Source organism: Mytilus galloprovincialis, chromosome 6 (assembly GCF_965363235.1).
Source record: "Mytilus galloprovincialis chromosome 6, xbMytGall1.hap1.1, whole genome shotgun sequence".
NCBI lineage: Eukaryota > Metazoa > Mollusca > Bivalvia > Mytilida > Mytilidae > Mytilus > Mytilus galloprovincialis.
The window spans coordinates 36,067,937-36,086,256 of NC_134843.1; the positions used below are offsets into that span (position 1 = coordinate 36,067,937).

General features: G+C 32.1%; 1 protein-coding gene across 4 annotated transcripts in view; it reads left to right on the top strand.

Moving 5' to 3' along the window:
* Positions 1-18,320, top strand: part of LOC143079478 (CCR4-NOT transcription complex subunit 1-like) — a 51,591-nt gene that overhangs the window by 18,674 nt on the left and 14,597 nt on the right. For all 4 annotated transcript variants that reach the window (XM_076254835.1, XM_076254836.1, XM_076254837.1 and 1 more), the window contains exons 19-35: positions 765-932; positions 1,892-2,076; positions 2,486-2,610; positions 2,902-3,012; positions 3,586-3,664; positions 6,042-6,296; positions 7,496-7,636; positions 8,621-8,800; positions 9,411-9,527; positions 9,938-10,048; positions 10,790-10,924; positions 11,744-12,028; positions 12,633-12,773; positions 13,278-13,433; positions 15,422-15,580; positions 15,908-16,012; positions 16,602-16,724. In XM_076254835.1, coding sequence (XP_076110950.1) covers positions 765-932; positions 1,892-2,076; positions 2,486-2,610; positions 2,902-3,012; positions 3,586-3,664; positions 6,042-6,296; positions 7,496-7,636; positions 8,621-8,800; positions 9,411-9,527; positions 9,938-10,048; positions 10,790-10,924; positions 11,744-12,028; positions 12,633-12,773; positions 13,278-13,433; positions 15,422-15,580; positions 15,908-16,012; positions 16,602-16,724 — 2,576 coding nt within the window. The remainder of the gene's footprint in view (positions 1-764; positions 933-1,891; positions 2,077-2,485; positions 2,611-2,901; positions 3,013-3,585; positions 3,665-6,041; positions 6,297-7,495; positions 7,637-8,620; positions 8,801-9,410; positions 9,528-9,937; positions 10,049-10,789; positions 10,925-11,743; positions 12,029-12,632; positions 12,774-13,277; positions 13,434-15,421; positions 15,581-15,907; positions 16,013-16,601; positions 16,725-18,320) is intronic.

Consider the following 18,320-nt stretch of genomic DNA (forward strand, 5'->3'; position numbering starts at 1 on the left):
GATGTCATGTGACCTTGACCTCATTTTCATGGTTCAGTGGTCAAGGTTAAGTTTTTGAGTTATGGTCTTTTTATCTAATACTATATGCCATAGGTCAACTATATTTGGTGTATGGAAATATTTTATGATCTTTATGTCAGTCGCCCAGGTTTTATTTGACCTTGACCTCATTTTCACGGTTCATTGCACAGTGTTAAGTTTTTGTGTTTTGGGCTATTTTTCTTAAACTATAAGTAATGGGTCAACTATATATGTTGTATAGAAGCATTGTTAGCTGTACATGTCTGCCTGGCATGGTTCATCTGACCTTGACCTCATTTTCAAGGTTCATTGGTCTTTGTTTAGTTATCTTGGTTAATGTTAAGTTTATGTGACAGTTGTAATAAAGCTTAGCTTTATACTTAGGACTATCAACATGATATCAATGATTAGTATAGAAGGCGAGACATTTCAGCGTGTGCACTCTTGTATATTTTCTTACCGTGTACGAATATAGATATTTATATATATAATATATGACAAATCTTCTCAATAAAGAGGGGCATAAAGAGAGGGTAAATGTATTTGCACAGAAGAACACAAAATAACATTGCCATTTCCTGATGAACGAACAATTAAAAATGTCTTGCACGTTGATCTTTTACCGATTTCACGAAACATGGTCGTTACGAACCTTTTTCACTGCTGCATGTGAAATAAAAATGTCAAAACAAGTTGCACAAAAATAACCCTTTACCACTCTCACTAAAGAAATTATATTTCAGATATATCGATGGGGAACAACCCTATAGGAGCCCCTAGGAGCTCTGTGAACTCATTAGGTGCCATAATGGCTGGAGCTGGAATAAAACCAACACAGCCACAGCAGCCACAAACACCACAGCCAACACAGCTTCCAGGTCAACAACCACAACAGCCACCCATTAGACCAGGTAGGATAACACAATTACTGTTTATTATTTTAACTTTTTGCATAAAAAAAATCATTTACAAAAGATTTTATAATCAAAATCAAACAGTTGTATCAACTCTTTTGATTTATATAATGTTGTCCTGAAGTTATTCATTTTGATGCCTTGGATGATAATTATTTGCTGTTAATGCTAAAGACAACATTATAACTGATTTATTTCAAATTTCAAAGTAGTTTGTGTGTTAACAAAACCATTAAATCTGTTTATTACTGACTATGTAGGGAGGACCAAACTCTCTACCAAATTATTCAATGAAAACAGAAAACTCAATATCTTAAGATTTAAATCAAGTTGGCATAACTTTGCCAGTTTGAAAAAATATGGGTCATTATCAAAAAAACATGCAAAACTATGTTATTGGGTCTTTTTAATTCACAGACATTATTAGTTACATAGTGTGCTATAGCTAGTTACCTAATACGGTATATATGGGGTCAGTAAATTCCATATGGGGTGAGAGCGAATTAATTTTCCCCATTGCATATTTCTGAATAACGTTGCTACCATACTATAGAATACAGAGCCACATTCAAATGTTTTAAACAATGACACCATATTTCAAAATATTACCTCGTCAAAATTTGCACTTTTTTTTATAATGACCCATATAACAAAAAAGTTCATTCAATTTACAAGAAAAATTGATTTATTGACAATCATGACAATGGACACCTGGAAAATCAACTGTTAAAGTTTTTAAATTTCATTTACATTTGCAAAAATATTAAAGTATAATCTCATTAAGAGATTTTATTCTACAGAATAAGATATTGTAAAGGTTGTTTTTTGTAATGCCCTCAAATGTGCAAATATATTATCAGTTACAGAGATGAATAATCAAGTTTTTTAGATAAAACTTGTAAATCAAAAGTAAAATTTTTGCAACCATATAAAAATAATATTTTTTTAATTCACAGCGCCATCTGGTGACATGACAAATATATTTGCCGACATATCCCAGCAATTTTCTACTGAAGTAGAAGACGAAGCCAATTCATACTTCCAGAGGATTTATAACCAACCTCCACACCCTACCATGTCTATTGATGAAGTCCTGGACATGCTCAAAAGATTTAAAGATTCTCCTAATAGGAGAGAAAAGGTTATTGTCAACATAGAAAAGTATAACAAGGGACTGAACGCAAAGCAAATTCAATAAATTTTGATTAGCATTACAACAACTTCAAACAGTTTATGGTCAATAAAAACTGTCAAAATCAAATGCTATCAATCAACAGAACAAGTGAAAAACTACTGCCATGTTTCTGATTGGGTACAGTCATTTTCTGAAAAATCCAGGTTTATTATTTAATTGAGCATTTTCTCTAATAAAAAAATAGAACTAGGAAAAAAACTTGTTTTGTTTATTTAGATGCATCCTTAAATAGCAGTTTTTCAATTGTTCTATTTTATTTATATCGGATTTTTTAAATTAAAATTTCATATTATAATTTGGTATTCCATTTTTTGTTAGATTAGGTTTAGTAATAACATGTATACATATTTTTCAGGATGTGTATGAATGCATGCTGAGAAATTTGTTTGAAGAATACAGATTTTTCCCACAGTACCCTGAACGAGAATTATTAACTACTGCATACCTCTTCGGGGGTATAATAGAAAAAGGGCTTGCAACGTAAGTTTGAAGATATTGTTTTTATTGCAAGAGAATTAGCTGTTAAGTTGATCAGAAACGAAGAATAGTTAACAAAGTATAATTTCATTCATAAAAGTGGTTGATAAATTTCAGAAAAGGAAAAAAAAATACAAAAGGATAAGTGTTTTATCCATATTTAAAACCTCATTCTACAATAAGATTGAATTATTGATACTGTTGCAGGCATTTATGATCAAATCATTTAAAAAATTTCAGAAAAATAATTATAATTGTATGTAGAGACTTACCAAGGTCAATCATTTATTACAGGTATATGGCTTTAGGCATTGCATTGAGATATGTTTTAGAAGCCTTGAAAAAACCACACAACACAAAGATGTACATATTTGGTATTGCTGCTTTAGACAGATTTAAAACCAGGTAAAAAATTATGTTTATAGAATACGCTTGTTTAGTTAAATGCCTTTCAGCAGTATTGACCTTATTGATCGATAGTGAGTTAGTATTGCTCCCACATATTGGTATAGCTTTGGTTCCCCTCACTCTTTAAGTGTTGCTACTCTTACTGGAGGTTAATAACTCCAGGTATCTGGTTTTGTGGCATATAAGATAAACCTAGTACACTTTTAAATAGAATTGGCTGTTTTAACAGAAGAAATGCTGACAATAAGGCTTTAAATTGTGCACTTTTTAAATTCAGAATTGTTGTGATTAATGAATAGTGTTTCATAAAATGCAGACAGAAATTAAATATTTTGACTACATGATATGGTGTATGATATTTTTAAGTAACTATGTGATATATACTGTAAATTCAGTAATTATTGCATGCATTTATCATTGAGTTTTGTCAATTTAGACTAAAATGCGAATTTAAATTTTGTGATATTGAATAAAATCCTGTTTAATTCATAAAAAAAAATTCAAAATGCAAGTTTAAATTATTACAGTGATAACTCTTGCGAATAAATGTACAAAATTTCTATTTTTCAGATTAAAGGATTATCCTCAGTATTGTCAACATCTGGCAGCTATACCTCATTTTAGTCAGTTCCCTCCTCATCTCATAGAGGTAAGGCATTATTTCTCTATCAGCTATATCTCATTTTAGTCAGTTCCCTCCTCATCTCATAGAGGTAAGGCATTATTTCTCTATTAGCTATATCTCATTTAAGTCATTTCCCTGATCATCTCATAGAGGTAAGGCATTATTTCTCTATCAGCTATATCTCATTTTAGTCAGTTCCCTCATCTCCTAGAGGTAAGGCATTATTTCTCTATTAGCTATATCTCATTTAAGTCATTTCCCTCATCTCCTAGAGGTAAGGCATTATTTCTCTATTAGCTATATCTCATTTAAGTCATTTCCCTCATCATCTCATAGAGGTAAGGCATTATTTCTCTATTAGCTATACCTCATTTTAGTCATTTCCCTCATCATCTCCTAGAGGTAAGGCATTATTTCTCTATAGCTATATCTCATTTTAGTCATTTCCCTCATCATCTCCTAGAGGTAAGGCATTATTTCTCTATTAGCTATATCTCATTTAAGTCATTTCCCTCATCATCTCATAGAGGTAAGGCATTATTTCTCTATCAGCTATATCTCATTTAAGTCATTTCCCTCATCATCTCATAGAGGTAAGGCATTATTTCTCTATTAGCTATATCTCATTTTAGTCATTTCCCTCATCATCTCCTAGAGGTAAGGCATTATTTCTCTATTAGCTATATCTCATTTTAGTCATTTCCCTCCTCATCTCCTAGAGGTAAGGCATTATTTCTCTATCAGCTATATCTCATTTAAGTCATTTCCCTCCTCATCTCCTAGAGGTAAGGCATTATTTCTCTATCAGCTATATCTCATTTAAGTCATTTCCCTCATCATCTCATAGAGGTAAGGCATTATTTCTCTATTAGCTATATCTCATTTAAGTCATTTCCCTCATCATCTCCTAGAGGTAAGGCATTATTTCTCTATTAGCTATATCTCATTTTAGTCATTTCCCTCCTCATCTCCTAGAGGTAAGGCATTATTTCTCTATTAGCTATACCTCATTTTAGTCAGTTCCCTCATCATCTCCTAGAGGTAAGGCATTATTTCTCTATTAGCTATATCTCATTTAAGTCATTTCCCTCATCTCCTAGAGGTAAGGCATTATTTCTCTATTAGCTATATCTCATTTTAGTCATTTCCCTCATCATCTCCTAGAGGTAAGGCATTATTTCTCTATTAGCTATATCTCATTTTAGTCATTTCCCTCCTCATCTCATAGAGGTAAGGCATTATTTCTCTATCAGCTATATCTCATTTAAGTCATTTCCCTCATCATCTCCTAGAGGTAAGGCATTATTTCTCTATTAGCTATATCTCATTTTAGTCATTTCCCTCCTCATCTCCTAGAGGTAAGGCATTATTTCTCTATTAGCTATACCTCATTTTAGTCAGTTCCTTCTTCATCTCATAGAGGTAAGGCATTATTTCTCTATCAGCTATACCTCATTTTAGTCAGTTCCTTCTTCATCTCATAGAGGTAAGGCATTATTTCTCTATTAGCTATACCTCATTTTAGTCAGTTCCTTCTTCATCTCCTAGAGGTAAGGCATTATTTCTCTATCAGCTATACCTCATTTTAGTCAGTTCCTTCTTCATCTCATAGAGGTAAGGCATTATTTCTCTATTAGCTATACCTCATTTTAGTCAGTTCCTTCTTCATCTCATAGAGGTAAGGCATTATTTCTCTATTAGCTATATCTCATTTTAGTCAGTTCCCTCGTCATCTCATAGAGGTAAGGCATTATTTCTCTATTAGCTATACTTCATTTTAGTCATTTCCCTTATCATCTCCTAGAGGTAAGGCATTATTTCTCTATTAGCTATACCTCATTTTAGTCAGTTCCTTCTTCATCTCATAGAGGTAAGGCATTATTTCTCTATTAGCTATACTTCATTTTAGTCATTTCCCTCATCATCTCCTAGAGGTAAGGCATTATTTCTCTGTTAATGTGCAATCACAAAACAATCTTGAGCATTGGTTAAGTAAATTAAAGCATGATATTAAATACTGTGGATTCATTTATTTTCGTGGGTATCAATTTTCGTGGATTGCTGAAATTTTGCATATTCGTGGCTATTTAATTTCGTGGTTTTGCCAATCTCTGTTATACAAAACCTAATTAATAAGTGTATTCGTTGAACATTTGAATTCGTGGTTCACCTGTACCCACGAAAACCACGAAAATTGATATCCAACGAATAATAATGAAACCACAGTTACAGGAATCAATATAATAAGTAATGTTCTTTTACTTCCTGTTTTAAAACATTCATCCAATTTTTAATTGTAACATCTTTATACATGCTGCCTATAAAACATACATTACCATAAGATACATAATATAATAACAAATCTTCTGTATTTCTCTATTCTCACCTTTTTTTGTTTCAGTTTGTCGAATTTGGTGCTAGATCTCAAGAACCCCCTCCACATACAACATCATCTAGAAGTTTGACTCCAACGGTGCCAGGTATTTCTAATGCCCTCACAGCAGGACTGACCAATAACCTTGGTATAACGTCGGGCACTGTAACGCCGACTACAACACTGGAGAGTATGGTGGCCACTACAACAACTTTGACAACTTCTGTAACAACAACAGCAACAACAACCACATCAGTAAAACCAGCTGCAGCTCTTCCAAAAGTAAGTCTCACTTGAGCTGTAAATCTAACCTTATATGAGTGGGCACATACATGTACATATATATATGACTTTGATTGATTATGAAACATTCTAATATGAAATAAAAGATGAATTTTGGTCTGGTTTGCAGGGTTCTTTTAACAATCTAATTGTCAACCAATTACAGACTTTGCATTGAGATTTTTTTTCCTGAGCAAATTTATATTCACATGTATTAATCAGGGCTTCCAAAACGGTCATATATCTGGACAATTTTGTAATACCGGGTAAAAGTCCAGCTGGGCAAAGCATGAAACGGTCATCTCCTTTTTAGTTTTCAAGGCTTTTTCGGTCATTTTAACATAATTCATGATCTTTTTGACCCAACCTTTTGCCTTTAACATTCACACATTTCCGGTCATAAAAGTGACATGATGATTAATTACTATCAAAACAACCCCTACTTCAATACTTTCTAATTTTAATCAAGGCTAATGAGTTGTTGGACAGCTGAATCAACCTGTCCAGGTAACAGGTAAACTATTTTCAGTACCGGACATGGTATAAATTGATCGGTCTATTTCCAATTATTTTCTTACATTTCAACGGTTTGTATCTAATTGATGAAGTCAAAAAGATTGAAATTATAAGAAATACGTTAATACACATGATTTGATGAAAATTTAAAAAGGTTTTAAATGAAAAATCATCAGAACTACGTTGTATGAACTAGAACATGTGTGTGCATGTGCACAGGTGGGAAATTTAATTATGCATCCTACATTTCTTCACAAATGATACCTGTATCTAACATTCATTTTAAGTATTTTGTTGATGAAATAAAGTGGAAAGAGCTTCTTCACTCAGTCGTGCTTTGTAATCGTACACGGATTTTACATATCCGTTTATGGTCCATGTTTTACCATTTTCAAGTCAACATCCGCTTTTAGGAAAATGTGATTTTAAAAACGAAAGTAAAGTTTTTGACGTCATTTTGCACAAATAAGGAGTCTTTGTCTTTGTCTTAATGATTAAAATCTGGATCAGATATAAAATGTCCAGCTGGCTTAGATATTTTCTTGAAGCCCTGGTATTAATATTCATTTGCATAAGGTCTTTTTCTAACCAACGTAGATCACATTATATTTCCACTTTTACATTATGTTCTATGTATATGTAAGGATTTAACTGTTCACTGACCATAATACTTTGTGTTGCAGCCATCAATAGCAAGTGCTACAAATATTGACACATTGTTAGCAGGACAATTGAAAGAAAACATACCACCACCTCCAGAATCAGTTCAGGACAAAATCTTTTTCATATTCAACAATCTATCTTTGGCTAATATGAATCAAAAGGTGAGTCATTTGTATATACAAAATATCCTTTATATATATGTTCCACTGTTTCCAGTCATTTTTATGGGCATTTAATCTGATATTCCTAGTTGGGAGAGTTCCAATTGAGTTGAATATACAAGAATAATGGCAAAAACTAGTAAGGCCACACTTAAAAATATTTTGGTTTGCCCAAACCCTACCCAAAGGTTGAGACAGTGGGTAGGAAGGTAGGCATTTTCTTTTTTTTTTCAAAAAAGAAAAAGTAACAGATGTTTATTAGTCTTCATGCCTATTTGATTAAAAAAGACTTCTTCAAATCAGGACAATAAAAGAATTTGAGTAGGCAGCTTTTTTCTGGGTAGGTAGCGTTTGGGCAAACAAACCTATTATTTATTATGGCCTAAAGATAACGAAGTTTCAAATTTTTCATGCCAGATTCTAAATTTTGTATCTGACTATACAGTATGGGTTTTTTTTCTTTGTTAAAGGTTGTGCTGTTTGCCTATAATTTTTTTTATGTGTGTAAAGAAATAAAATTTTGCTGATCTCTTTTAAAATGAATTTAATACAGCAAAATGACATTTAAAAAATTTAATAAATCAAACATCAGATTTGACCTTTCTTACTTTTGCAATAACTGTTGATTCATTATTTGTGTGGTTCAAAAATTTGTGTTGATTTTGTCAGTATAGGTTAACCAGTAACTTAAATGTATATAAAGTTTAAGCATTTTCTTTAAGTTTGTTATTAGACTAAAAGACCAGGAAATCAAATATTCTTAAACATACCATTTGTCCTCCATGCATGAAATTGTTATGCATGAAGGAAGAAAAAAATCCAGAGTATTTGTTAGAAATTGTAGAATTGGACTGTCTTCATTTTGTCTACCATAAGTACAGAAATTTAGTGTGGCTAGTCTACATAGACAACTGTAAGATAAAATCTCTTGACATCAAAGAAAATATTTTACCAACAAGAAGTTTTTTTTTCATTTTTGAACAGGGCGAGGAATTGAAGAAGGAAGTATCAGAAGATTATATGCCTTGGGTTGGTCAATACCTGGTCATGAAGAGGGCCAGTATTGAACCTAACTTTCATACATTGTACGCCGCATTTGTTGATGTACTTGGAACTGGAGAATTTCAGCAGCAAGTTATCAGAGAGACTTTTAGAAATATAAAGGTAAGAATCATTGTTCAAATTTTTGGTTACACAAAAAGACATTGTGAAATGATAATACACAAACAACCATTCTGTAATGATGAGTTAAATTACATGGTGCTTGTGCTTAGGGCTGTTCCATTAAAACATACATGGTACCAAGGGAAGGCACTTTAAAAACACAGTGACCACCCGTAGAAGCAATTTTAGAGTCCTGCATACATTTAAAGCCCATTAAACACAATATTTCACACCCACCCATAGTGACAAATTTAAGTTGCCTTCTCTGGGTCCCATGTATGTTTTTATGGAACAGCCCCTCGGAAATTTAGCTGTACTTTGATAACTTTTTTAAGTCCAGTGTTTCATAAATCTTTTTAGAATGGTATTACTGCTTTATATTAGTCTATGTATTTATGTTATATGTTATGTTTTGTAATATTATTGGTAAGACTTAAATATACTATTTTAATTGTATTGTATTTTATCGCTATTACACTATTAAGCAAACTCACACAGTAAAGCTCACCATTCTACTTGCTAAGTAAAGCTTACTATTCTACTTAAACACCAAGCTCACTATCTTACCTGTAGATTTGTAACTGTATCATACACTTATTTTTCATTTCAGGTTTTGTTATGCAGTGATAAAGGAGATGCCAATTTTTCAGACCGAACATTACTGAAGAATTTAGGTCATTGGATAGGAATGCTGACGCTAGCAAAGAATAAACCTATTCTTCAACTTGTAAGTATTCTTCACATTTTATAACATTTCATATCAATAAAAAGAGATGTGAGACATAAGACAATGAAACTGACCGTGCAGAGCTGTAAAGTTAGTTAAGGTTGTTTAAACACTCCCATCATCAGTCAATGAAACAGCAACCTAACAACAAAAATGACCAAAAGACATCAGTCAATTTGAGAGTCATTATTTATTATTATTACAATTTAAACCTAGAAAAAATATTTTTGAATTTGAGTCATATGACTATGTGTCACATGCAAAAATGAAAATGTAGGTTTAAAAAAATAAACAGTTTCAACGTTTTTTTCTTGAATTTCTTTAGTTCAATTTGAAAATAGAGTTAATTTGATTTTTGATTAATGCAAAACCATGATCTTATGAGTATAAATCAATTTTTTATTTAACAGGAGATAGATATCAAGTCCTTGTTATATGAAGCTTACCACAAAGGGGCAAGAGAACTACTGTATGTTGTGCCATTTAGTGCTAAAATAATAGAATCATGTGCTAAAAGTAAGGTAAGAAAATTGGATAACTAAGTATGGTATAGAACATTTATTTCTAGGAAGAAGACGCAACCAAAATTAATTTATCACAAGCTAAGCAGTAATAGAAAATTATTTTCCTCATGTCTATCATTCTTTACTACTATCATATAGAACAGTTATCTGTTATTTGTTTATAACAAGCCTTCTAGTTATCATTAATTAGTTGTATCATGATCAGTTCCAGTTGAGTTTGTTTTAAAAATAGAAGATTGGGTCCAATTTCCAATGAGACAAATAAGCAACGGATACTTTAATTATGTAGGAGTGTTGTTTTCCAAAATATGTACACTTCACTTAAATTATGTCCCTTGTTCGTATCTCCCTTCTGATAGTAGGGTATGATACATCTAGTCAAAATCTAGAGAAATGCTATACATGAATGGTAAGTTAAGTAGTGTTTTTGTTGATTTTTCATAGACATATTCAATAACCCACCATGTCATTCAAGTACTGTGGATTCATTATTATTCGTTGAATACCAATTATATGGTTTTCGTGGGTACAAGTGAACCACGAATTCAAATGTTCAATGAATAACACATGTTCTATAGGCTTTGTATACAGAAATCGACAAAACCACAAAATCAAATATCCACGAAAATTGATACCCACGAAAATAAATGAATCTACAGTATACTGTACATTGTTAACAACACAAATTATCTAAAAGCATGCATTTGTTTTGTACTAATTGTTAATAAACTATTTTAGGTTTTTAAACCTCCAAATCCATGGACAATGGGAATAATGAATGTTTTGGCAGAGCTACATATGGAACCAGATCTGAAATTGAACCTGAAATTTGAAATAGAAGTTTTATGTAAAACTCTAAGCATTGACCTCAGTGTAAGTGTCAGAATGAACTTAATTATTTATACGAATATAAAAGTTTTGATGATTGAAACAATTCAGAAATTTCTCTTCCGTCCTTGTAGATTTTATTGCACGATCTTAATAAGGAGGTCTAGAATATCAGAACAGCAATATTTTCCATGCATCACCATTGCTTTTTATGCCCCACCTACGATAGTAGAGGGGCATTATGTTTTCTGGTCTGTGCGTCCGTTCGTCCGTCCGTTCGTCCGTCTGTCTGTCCGTTCGTCCGTCTGTCCCGCTCCAGGTTAAAGTTTTTGGTCAAGGTAGTTTTTGATGAAGTTGAAGTCCAATCGACTTCAAACTTAGTACACATGTTCCCTATGATATCATCTTTCTAATTTTAATGCCAAATTAGAGTTTTTACCCCAATTTCACGGTCCACTGAACATGGAAAATGATAGTGCGAGTGGGGCATTCGTGCACTGAGGACACATTCTTGTTTGGTCTATTATATAATCAGTAAAATGTAATCATATGAAAAGTTGCATTGTAGTTAAGTCAGTAAGGGTCAATATATAAGTTAAGTAAAGTCATTTAGTTTAGTAAGATTGATGATTTGAACTGGTGGGGGAGGCACTTAAAGTAGTTAAATATTAATCGTTGCATTTTCTCAGAATTTTGTAAGAGTTATAGTGAAATGTAAAATGATATATTTTTAAAAAACATGCCATCCGTGCCCCATCCATTTAATTTTGGAACCAACCTGATCAAAAGTCAATATTTTTTACAACTGAAAGCAAAGTAAAAAAGGAAACTAATATTTTATCTTTTTTTGCTTTTGATGAACAGGACTGTCGACCAACTATGTTTCTGAAAGATGTAAGTAGAATATCAGATATAGAGCCCCAGTTGTCACCAGGTAGTAAACTACCACATCCACTGCCAGACTTGACCCCACAGCCTGGAGACCAAGCAGCCATGATGACAGCTGGAACACCAACTGTTCCCACGACAGCCAGAGGAACAACACCAACAACGACTCCTAACTTACCACCACGTCCTCAGTTCTCATACGATGATGTCAATACTGCTAACATGGCAACCATTGGTAATCTGTGTACTATTAATGATCAGGTAATATTATTTTATGGTTGTTTTTGTGTTCAAATTTTTTTTGAGAAGAGAAACTATTTTGTTGTGATATTTTTGCCTAAAAAGAAAAACAAAGGATATGGGGTATACATCCTTGACACAAAATCAGCATAAAACCCACACAAAAAAAGCGACAAAGGTACAGCACTTTTCTTGCTTTTCTTCATCTCAAAGCTACTGTGCTATTGTTCTGTTCTTAAATGGAAAGCTTTTTGAAAGGCTGTGCTGTTTTCTTTTCTTTTTGTGAAATGTTTTAGTCTATGTAGGCTTGTTTGCCTTATGTGTAAGATTAACAAATCATGGTGCCCAAAATTTAAGCTATACAATCAAATGAATTACAAAATAAAGCATGGTAAATGGTTGGTAAATGGTTACCGTGTGTATTTAATACTATAAAAAGCATGATCTCAATAGTCGTCATTTATTTTAATTAAAAAACCAATTGTCATGAAAACTTCATTAGAATTTTGAAAAAGAGTCCTGATAACTTTTCCTGCTTTTTGGTAAAAACCAGATGGTCTTAATATTTAATAAATTAGAATTTGAATTGCAGAATTAAAGTTTGTATTCAATTACTATATTTCAGATTGCCCTATTCCAAGCCAATCCTCAGCTGAAACAGTTGGTTAAGATCGCAGTTGAAAAATCTTTACAGGAGTTACTTCCCCCTGTTGTTGATAGAACAATTAAGATTTCATTGGTGACCTGTGAACAAATTATCAAAAAGGTAAGGATTACTAGTTTCATCAGGTAAGATGCAGTGTGGAAAACAAAACAAATATTATTCAAAGATTAGAGATTAAGCCTAAAATGATTTTGTAAACCACAATTGTGATAAAATGCAAGAGTAAAAAAAAAAGAAAGAAAATTATTACTAATAATTAATTTGATAACTGTTTTACTGAAATTTTTATAGTTCTTTAAATTGTTGGTTATTTATTTATAATGTAACTGTGAAATAACTAAAAAGTTATACCGATGATTTTTTTTATGCATTCAGCATATATATTTTTGCAATAATTCGGTAACATTATGTAGATCTATTCCGAAAGTTAACGTTTGTGAAAACAAATAAAAGTTAACAAAACACCAATTTGGATGAATGAGCGAAACTTGAGCCTCATTATAAAATGTTGATATTGTCATAATATATTTGTTTATAAAGACATGATTGCAGAACCGTTTTAATGTTTGAATTTTTTTAGTATTATAAGTTATAAAATAATTTCAGGATTTTGCATTGGATCCTGATGAGAGCAGAATGAGGGCAGCTGCACATCATATGGTCCGTCACATGATTTCTGGACTGGCTTTAATTACTAGCAGGGAACCAGTACTTGTTAATATCAGTAACAATTTAAAAAGTGCTTTCCTGTCAACACTAAGGGTAAGAATTCAGAGAAGTAATGTAGTTTTGAGAATGAGCTGAATATTACTTTTTTATGCCCTGTTGAGTCTAGGATAGTAGAATATGTTTTCTGGTTCTGTATCAGGTGATGTTTTGGTTAAAGTTTTGGTTTAGGGCAGTTTGTGGTCACTTCAATTTGAATTTTAGTGCACATGTTAATTATTATGTTGATTATGTCATGATGATACAGCTCACTGAACATGGAAAGTGATAAGTTAAAGATAGTTTAGGATATTTGGTACATCAACTTGAAAATTTATATACTACTAGAACACACCCGTGATATCGCGGGTCCGTGACTGAATTAAAGTATATAACTATGCGTAAGCCTTATTTTAGTATTGGTATTGCCAGTCATCTGATAAAGTCGTGCCGATTATAAGACACACAGTTTTCTCTGCTTTCAAATCTTTCTGTTTGAACCCGTCGACCTGGAACTTTTCAATTATTGGTAATATTCAGGTCCTGGAATTGAGTATTTTTTAATCAACAGTATTGTCCAATAAAGTTCAAATCTTTGATTTGCTGTTTTACGTCATGCCCGCGAACAAATTGAAAACTGTACCTATTCGCCTTAGTCCAAATTTTTAGTATTTGTATTGTTATCTTAGAAAGTCTTACTAATTAAAAAACTACAATAGGGAACAATTTGACAATGATTGAATTAAGTTGTGTCGACTTTGTGATTATGACCTGTGTATATAGTAAAATTAAATACACCATTTGGTGGTGCGCCTATTAGATGCGGAACGTACAGATAAGGTAATAGGTAACAGGTGAATATACTATTGGTATCGGTACCGGATTCGACCCGGAACTTGTTAATTATTGGCAATATTAATTATGTGGAAAACAAAAGGGCCTGGAGTGGTGTAATTTTTAATCAACACAATTGTCCTATATTAGCTATATATATAAAGTTGATTTCTTTGATAAGTCGTTTTTACCTGATGCCGGCTGATAAATTGGACCTTGTAATTTTAGTATTATAGAAGCCTAAGGAAAATAAAAGGATAGGGAGTAAATGTGTATGGGACAATTATGCACACAAAACATAGAAAAAATAGAAGATTTATCAATGAACAGGGCTTTTATTCCTGTTATTCATCTTGACATTTGATGTAGGGTCTTTCACAATTGATGAATCATTCATACCCTACAACAAGGTACATTCTCATTATGAACATAATGAAGTGAAATAATTGATTTATGTGCCAAATTTATGCCAAAATTTTTACCAAGAGGTCAAATTTCAATGAACAAGGAAATAAGATAGTGTGCATGGGACATGGTTTCTATTTGACACTTATTCTTGCTTTCATTTTGTTTCTCTTCCGTTATGTAAAGCAAGACACTATTTTTATGCCCCACCTACGATAGTAGAGGGGCATTATGTTTTCTGGTCTGTGCGTCCGTCTGTCTGTTCGTCCGTTCGTTCGTCCGTCTGTCCTGCTTCAGGTTAAAGTTTTTGGTCAAGGTAGTTTTTGATGAAGCTGAAGTCCAATCAACTTGAAACTTAGTACATATGTTCCTTATGATATGATCTTTCTAATTTTAAAGACAAATTAAACTTTTGACCCCTATTTCACGGTCCACTGAACATAGAAAATGAAAGTGCGAGTTTCAGGTTAAAGTTTTTGGTCAAGGTAGTTTTTGATGAAGTTGAAGTCCAATCAACTTGAAACTTAGTACAAATGTTCCCTATGATATAATCTTTCTAATTTTAATGCCAAATTATATTTTTTACCCATTTTCACGGTCCATTGAACATGGAAAATGATAGTGCAAGTGGGTCATCCGTGTACTTTGGACACATTCTTGTTGTAAATACCATTTGGAGGTAGCTTTAACTGGATGTGTTGTAGCTATAAGAATAGTATATTTCCTTGAAATGACATACATGTAATAGCTAAAAATGGTTGGTAATTAGATATATAGATAATGAAAATAATATTTATTTTTTATAGATTGATGCAAATTTCCAAGGAGCAACACCACAACAGAAAGAAATGATAGAACAAGCTGCACAGCAAGTAGCCCAGGACAATACAGAATTAGCTTGTGTCTTTATCCAGAAAACTGCCATAGAAAAAGCAATACCAGATATTGACAAGAGATTAGCAACAGTAAGTTTGACAATTGGCAAGCTTAAAAATACTCCCATTTAATTATCTGCTACTAGACACATTCATTTACAATACCCATAAAAATCACCTTGCTCATCTGTCAATGTGCCTTGTAAACATAAATTGTAAATAAAAAGGACACCTCTAAAACATATCATTAAGTAACCTCTAAAATCCACACACAGATAGGGAAAAAATGTTGTTACTCAAATTGATAATGATGACTAAAATTTGTTCAACTTGTTTACAAGATTTGTTGATATGAACACACAAAAGTTTAATTTTGATTTGATTCACATATAACATTAAAAACATATAATATTGTAGGAATTTGAACTTAGAAAACATGCTAGAACAGAGGGAAGACGTTACTGTGATCCAGTTGTACTGACATATCAAGCTGAGAGAATGCCTGAACAAATCAGATTAAAGGTAAGTAACTCTTTAGGCAATTTTGCCAAAAGGATATTTCTATGCATTTGATATTTTTTATTCTATTTTTTTATCGATGTGTTGAAATTGAAAGTTTTAAAAACCTTGATAGCTTTTAATTATGTTAATATAACATTAATTATGTTAATATAACATTAATTATGTTAATATAACATTAATTATGTTAATATAACATTAATTATGTTAATATAACATATATAGATATAAGAAGATATGGTATGAGCGCCAATGAAACAAATCTCCATCCAACTCATAATTTGTAAAAGAAAAACCATTATAGATCAAAGTACTGTCTGCAACACAGAACCATGGCTTACACCAAACAGCAAGCTACAAAGGGCCCTTAAATTGACTAGTGAATAACCATTCAAACGTGAAAACCAACAGTCTTAATATATATGAGAAATGAGAAACACTCATGAACCACATTAACAAACGACAACTACTGAACATTTATAGGTTCTTGATTTAGAACAGGTGCAAACAAATGCAGCAGGTTTAAACATTTTAATAGGTACCAGCCTTCACCCTTACCTGAAACAAAAGTGTAACATTATTATCTTTACAGGTTGGAGGAGCAACTCCAAGTCAGTTATCTGTATATGAAGAGTTTGCCAGGAACATCCCAGGATTTCTACCAGCTGGAGATCCCTCCTTTCCTCCAGGAGCTGTACCTGCTAAACCACAGCCTGTAGGTTTATCTTTTATTGGGGATTATAGTTTCATTATCTTACAAAAAATAGCTGTTTTATGGAAACTTATATACTATATGATAGCTTTTTACTATATGTCAGATATTATAGTTGTACTAATTAAAACTTTGTTGAATCAGTACACTGAAGTAAAGTGAATGAGGTTTTCACTGTAGGATTTCTGATTTTGTCCTAAATATCCCTCCAGACGAAGTTTATATTTTCCTAAATTGTCAGAAAAATGCCCCTAATTGCTTTGTAGTTTTGAAATGCTGTAGTTACAAGAGAGCAGATTGAATGACACCCAAGTTCAATAAAATAAATACATATGATCTCTCTTTAAGCTGTGATTAAAATTATCCTGAGTGAATGTTTGACATATTTATAATAGCATAATTTAATATCCTATGTACATTTCTAAGTCATGTGTCAAAGTCACCCTTAAACCTGTCTAATCTGTTTATTTTGTCAGCCACTATTTGCCAAAAAAAATTTTAAAAAATGACTTTAATCATAATCTGTATTCTTATGCTGAACATCTGATGATAGAAAAACAGTCTGTATCTAACTGTTAAATGGACTTCACTTTTGACAATCAACATTACACTTTCACTCTGACAGCAACAATTTCAGGCATGACACAGGGTTCTTTGGAACCCTTTATAATTTTTTATTTATTCAAATGAATGGAAAATAGTTTCTACTTATTGTTGAAAGAAATCATTGATCATAGACAATACATTTATATAAATATTTCCATGACAAATGAAACTTTAATGGTGTCATATTTCTTGTACTTTCCTATAGGGAACATGGGATAGATGTTCATGTGTCCACATGGCTGAACTACATTAACATACCAAAATTAATGTAGGGATGTTGGGTAGATCTGCTTGTGTCAACATTGCTGAACCACAATAAAATACCAAAATTCAACCAAGTAGGCTATTGGTATTAGAGATCAATGTCAAAGTGTAATACATGTATTGGAGGGGGGTTGCAAACCAAACAAGATTCAAACAGTTTTTCAAAGAAAAATATGTTCTTACATCTTATAAATAAAAGTGTTTTGGTCAAGATTACAAAGCAAGCATATCAACTAGCTACATTTATCTCTAATACCTGAGATGGCACACATGTCAACTGACATATCTATTTAAGGATTTAGAAGGAGTGAATTCTAAATGACACACATCTCCCTGGTCAGTCCCTGAAGTCTACCTACCATTTCATGAGCTTTCCCTTTGCCTACCATAAATCAGTCAACTGTTTATCAATTTGAGGGAGTTGACGAAAAATATACCAGTTTCCAATTTCAATTTTATGAAAAAGCTATCTCTGATGACTTGGGATCATTAAGTGGGAAAAGTTCCATAGAACATTGAACTTTGTATCCGAAACATTTTTGCTTTATGAAAACACCATCATTGATAGATTGTGGGTAAATTTGGGACTAACATATAAACAAATATTTCCATTGATTTTATTGATAAAAAAATTTAAAGCAATGTGGCATGCTTGGATATTATTCATAATGTTCATTTTCTTTTAAAATAGGCAGAAGAAAATTCTTTTGTTTCTGAAAAATCTAATTT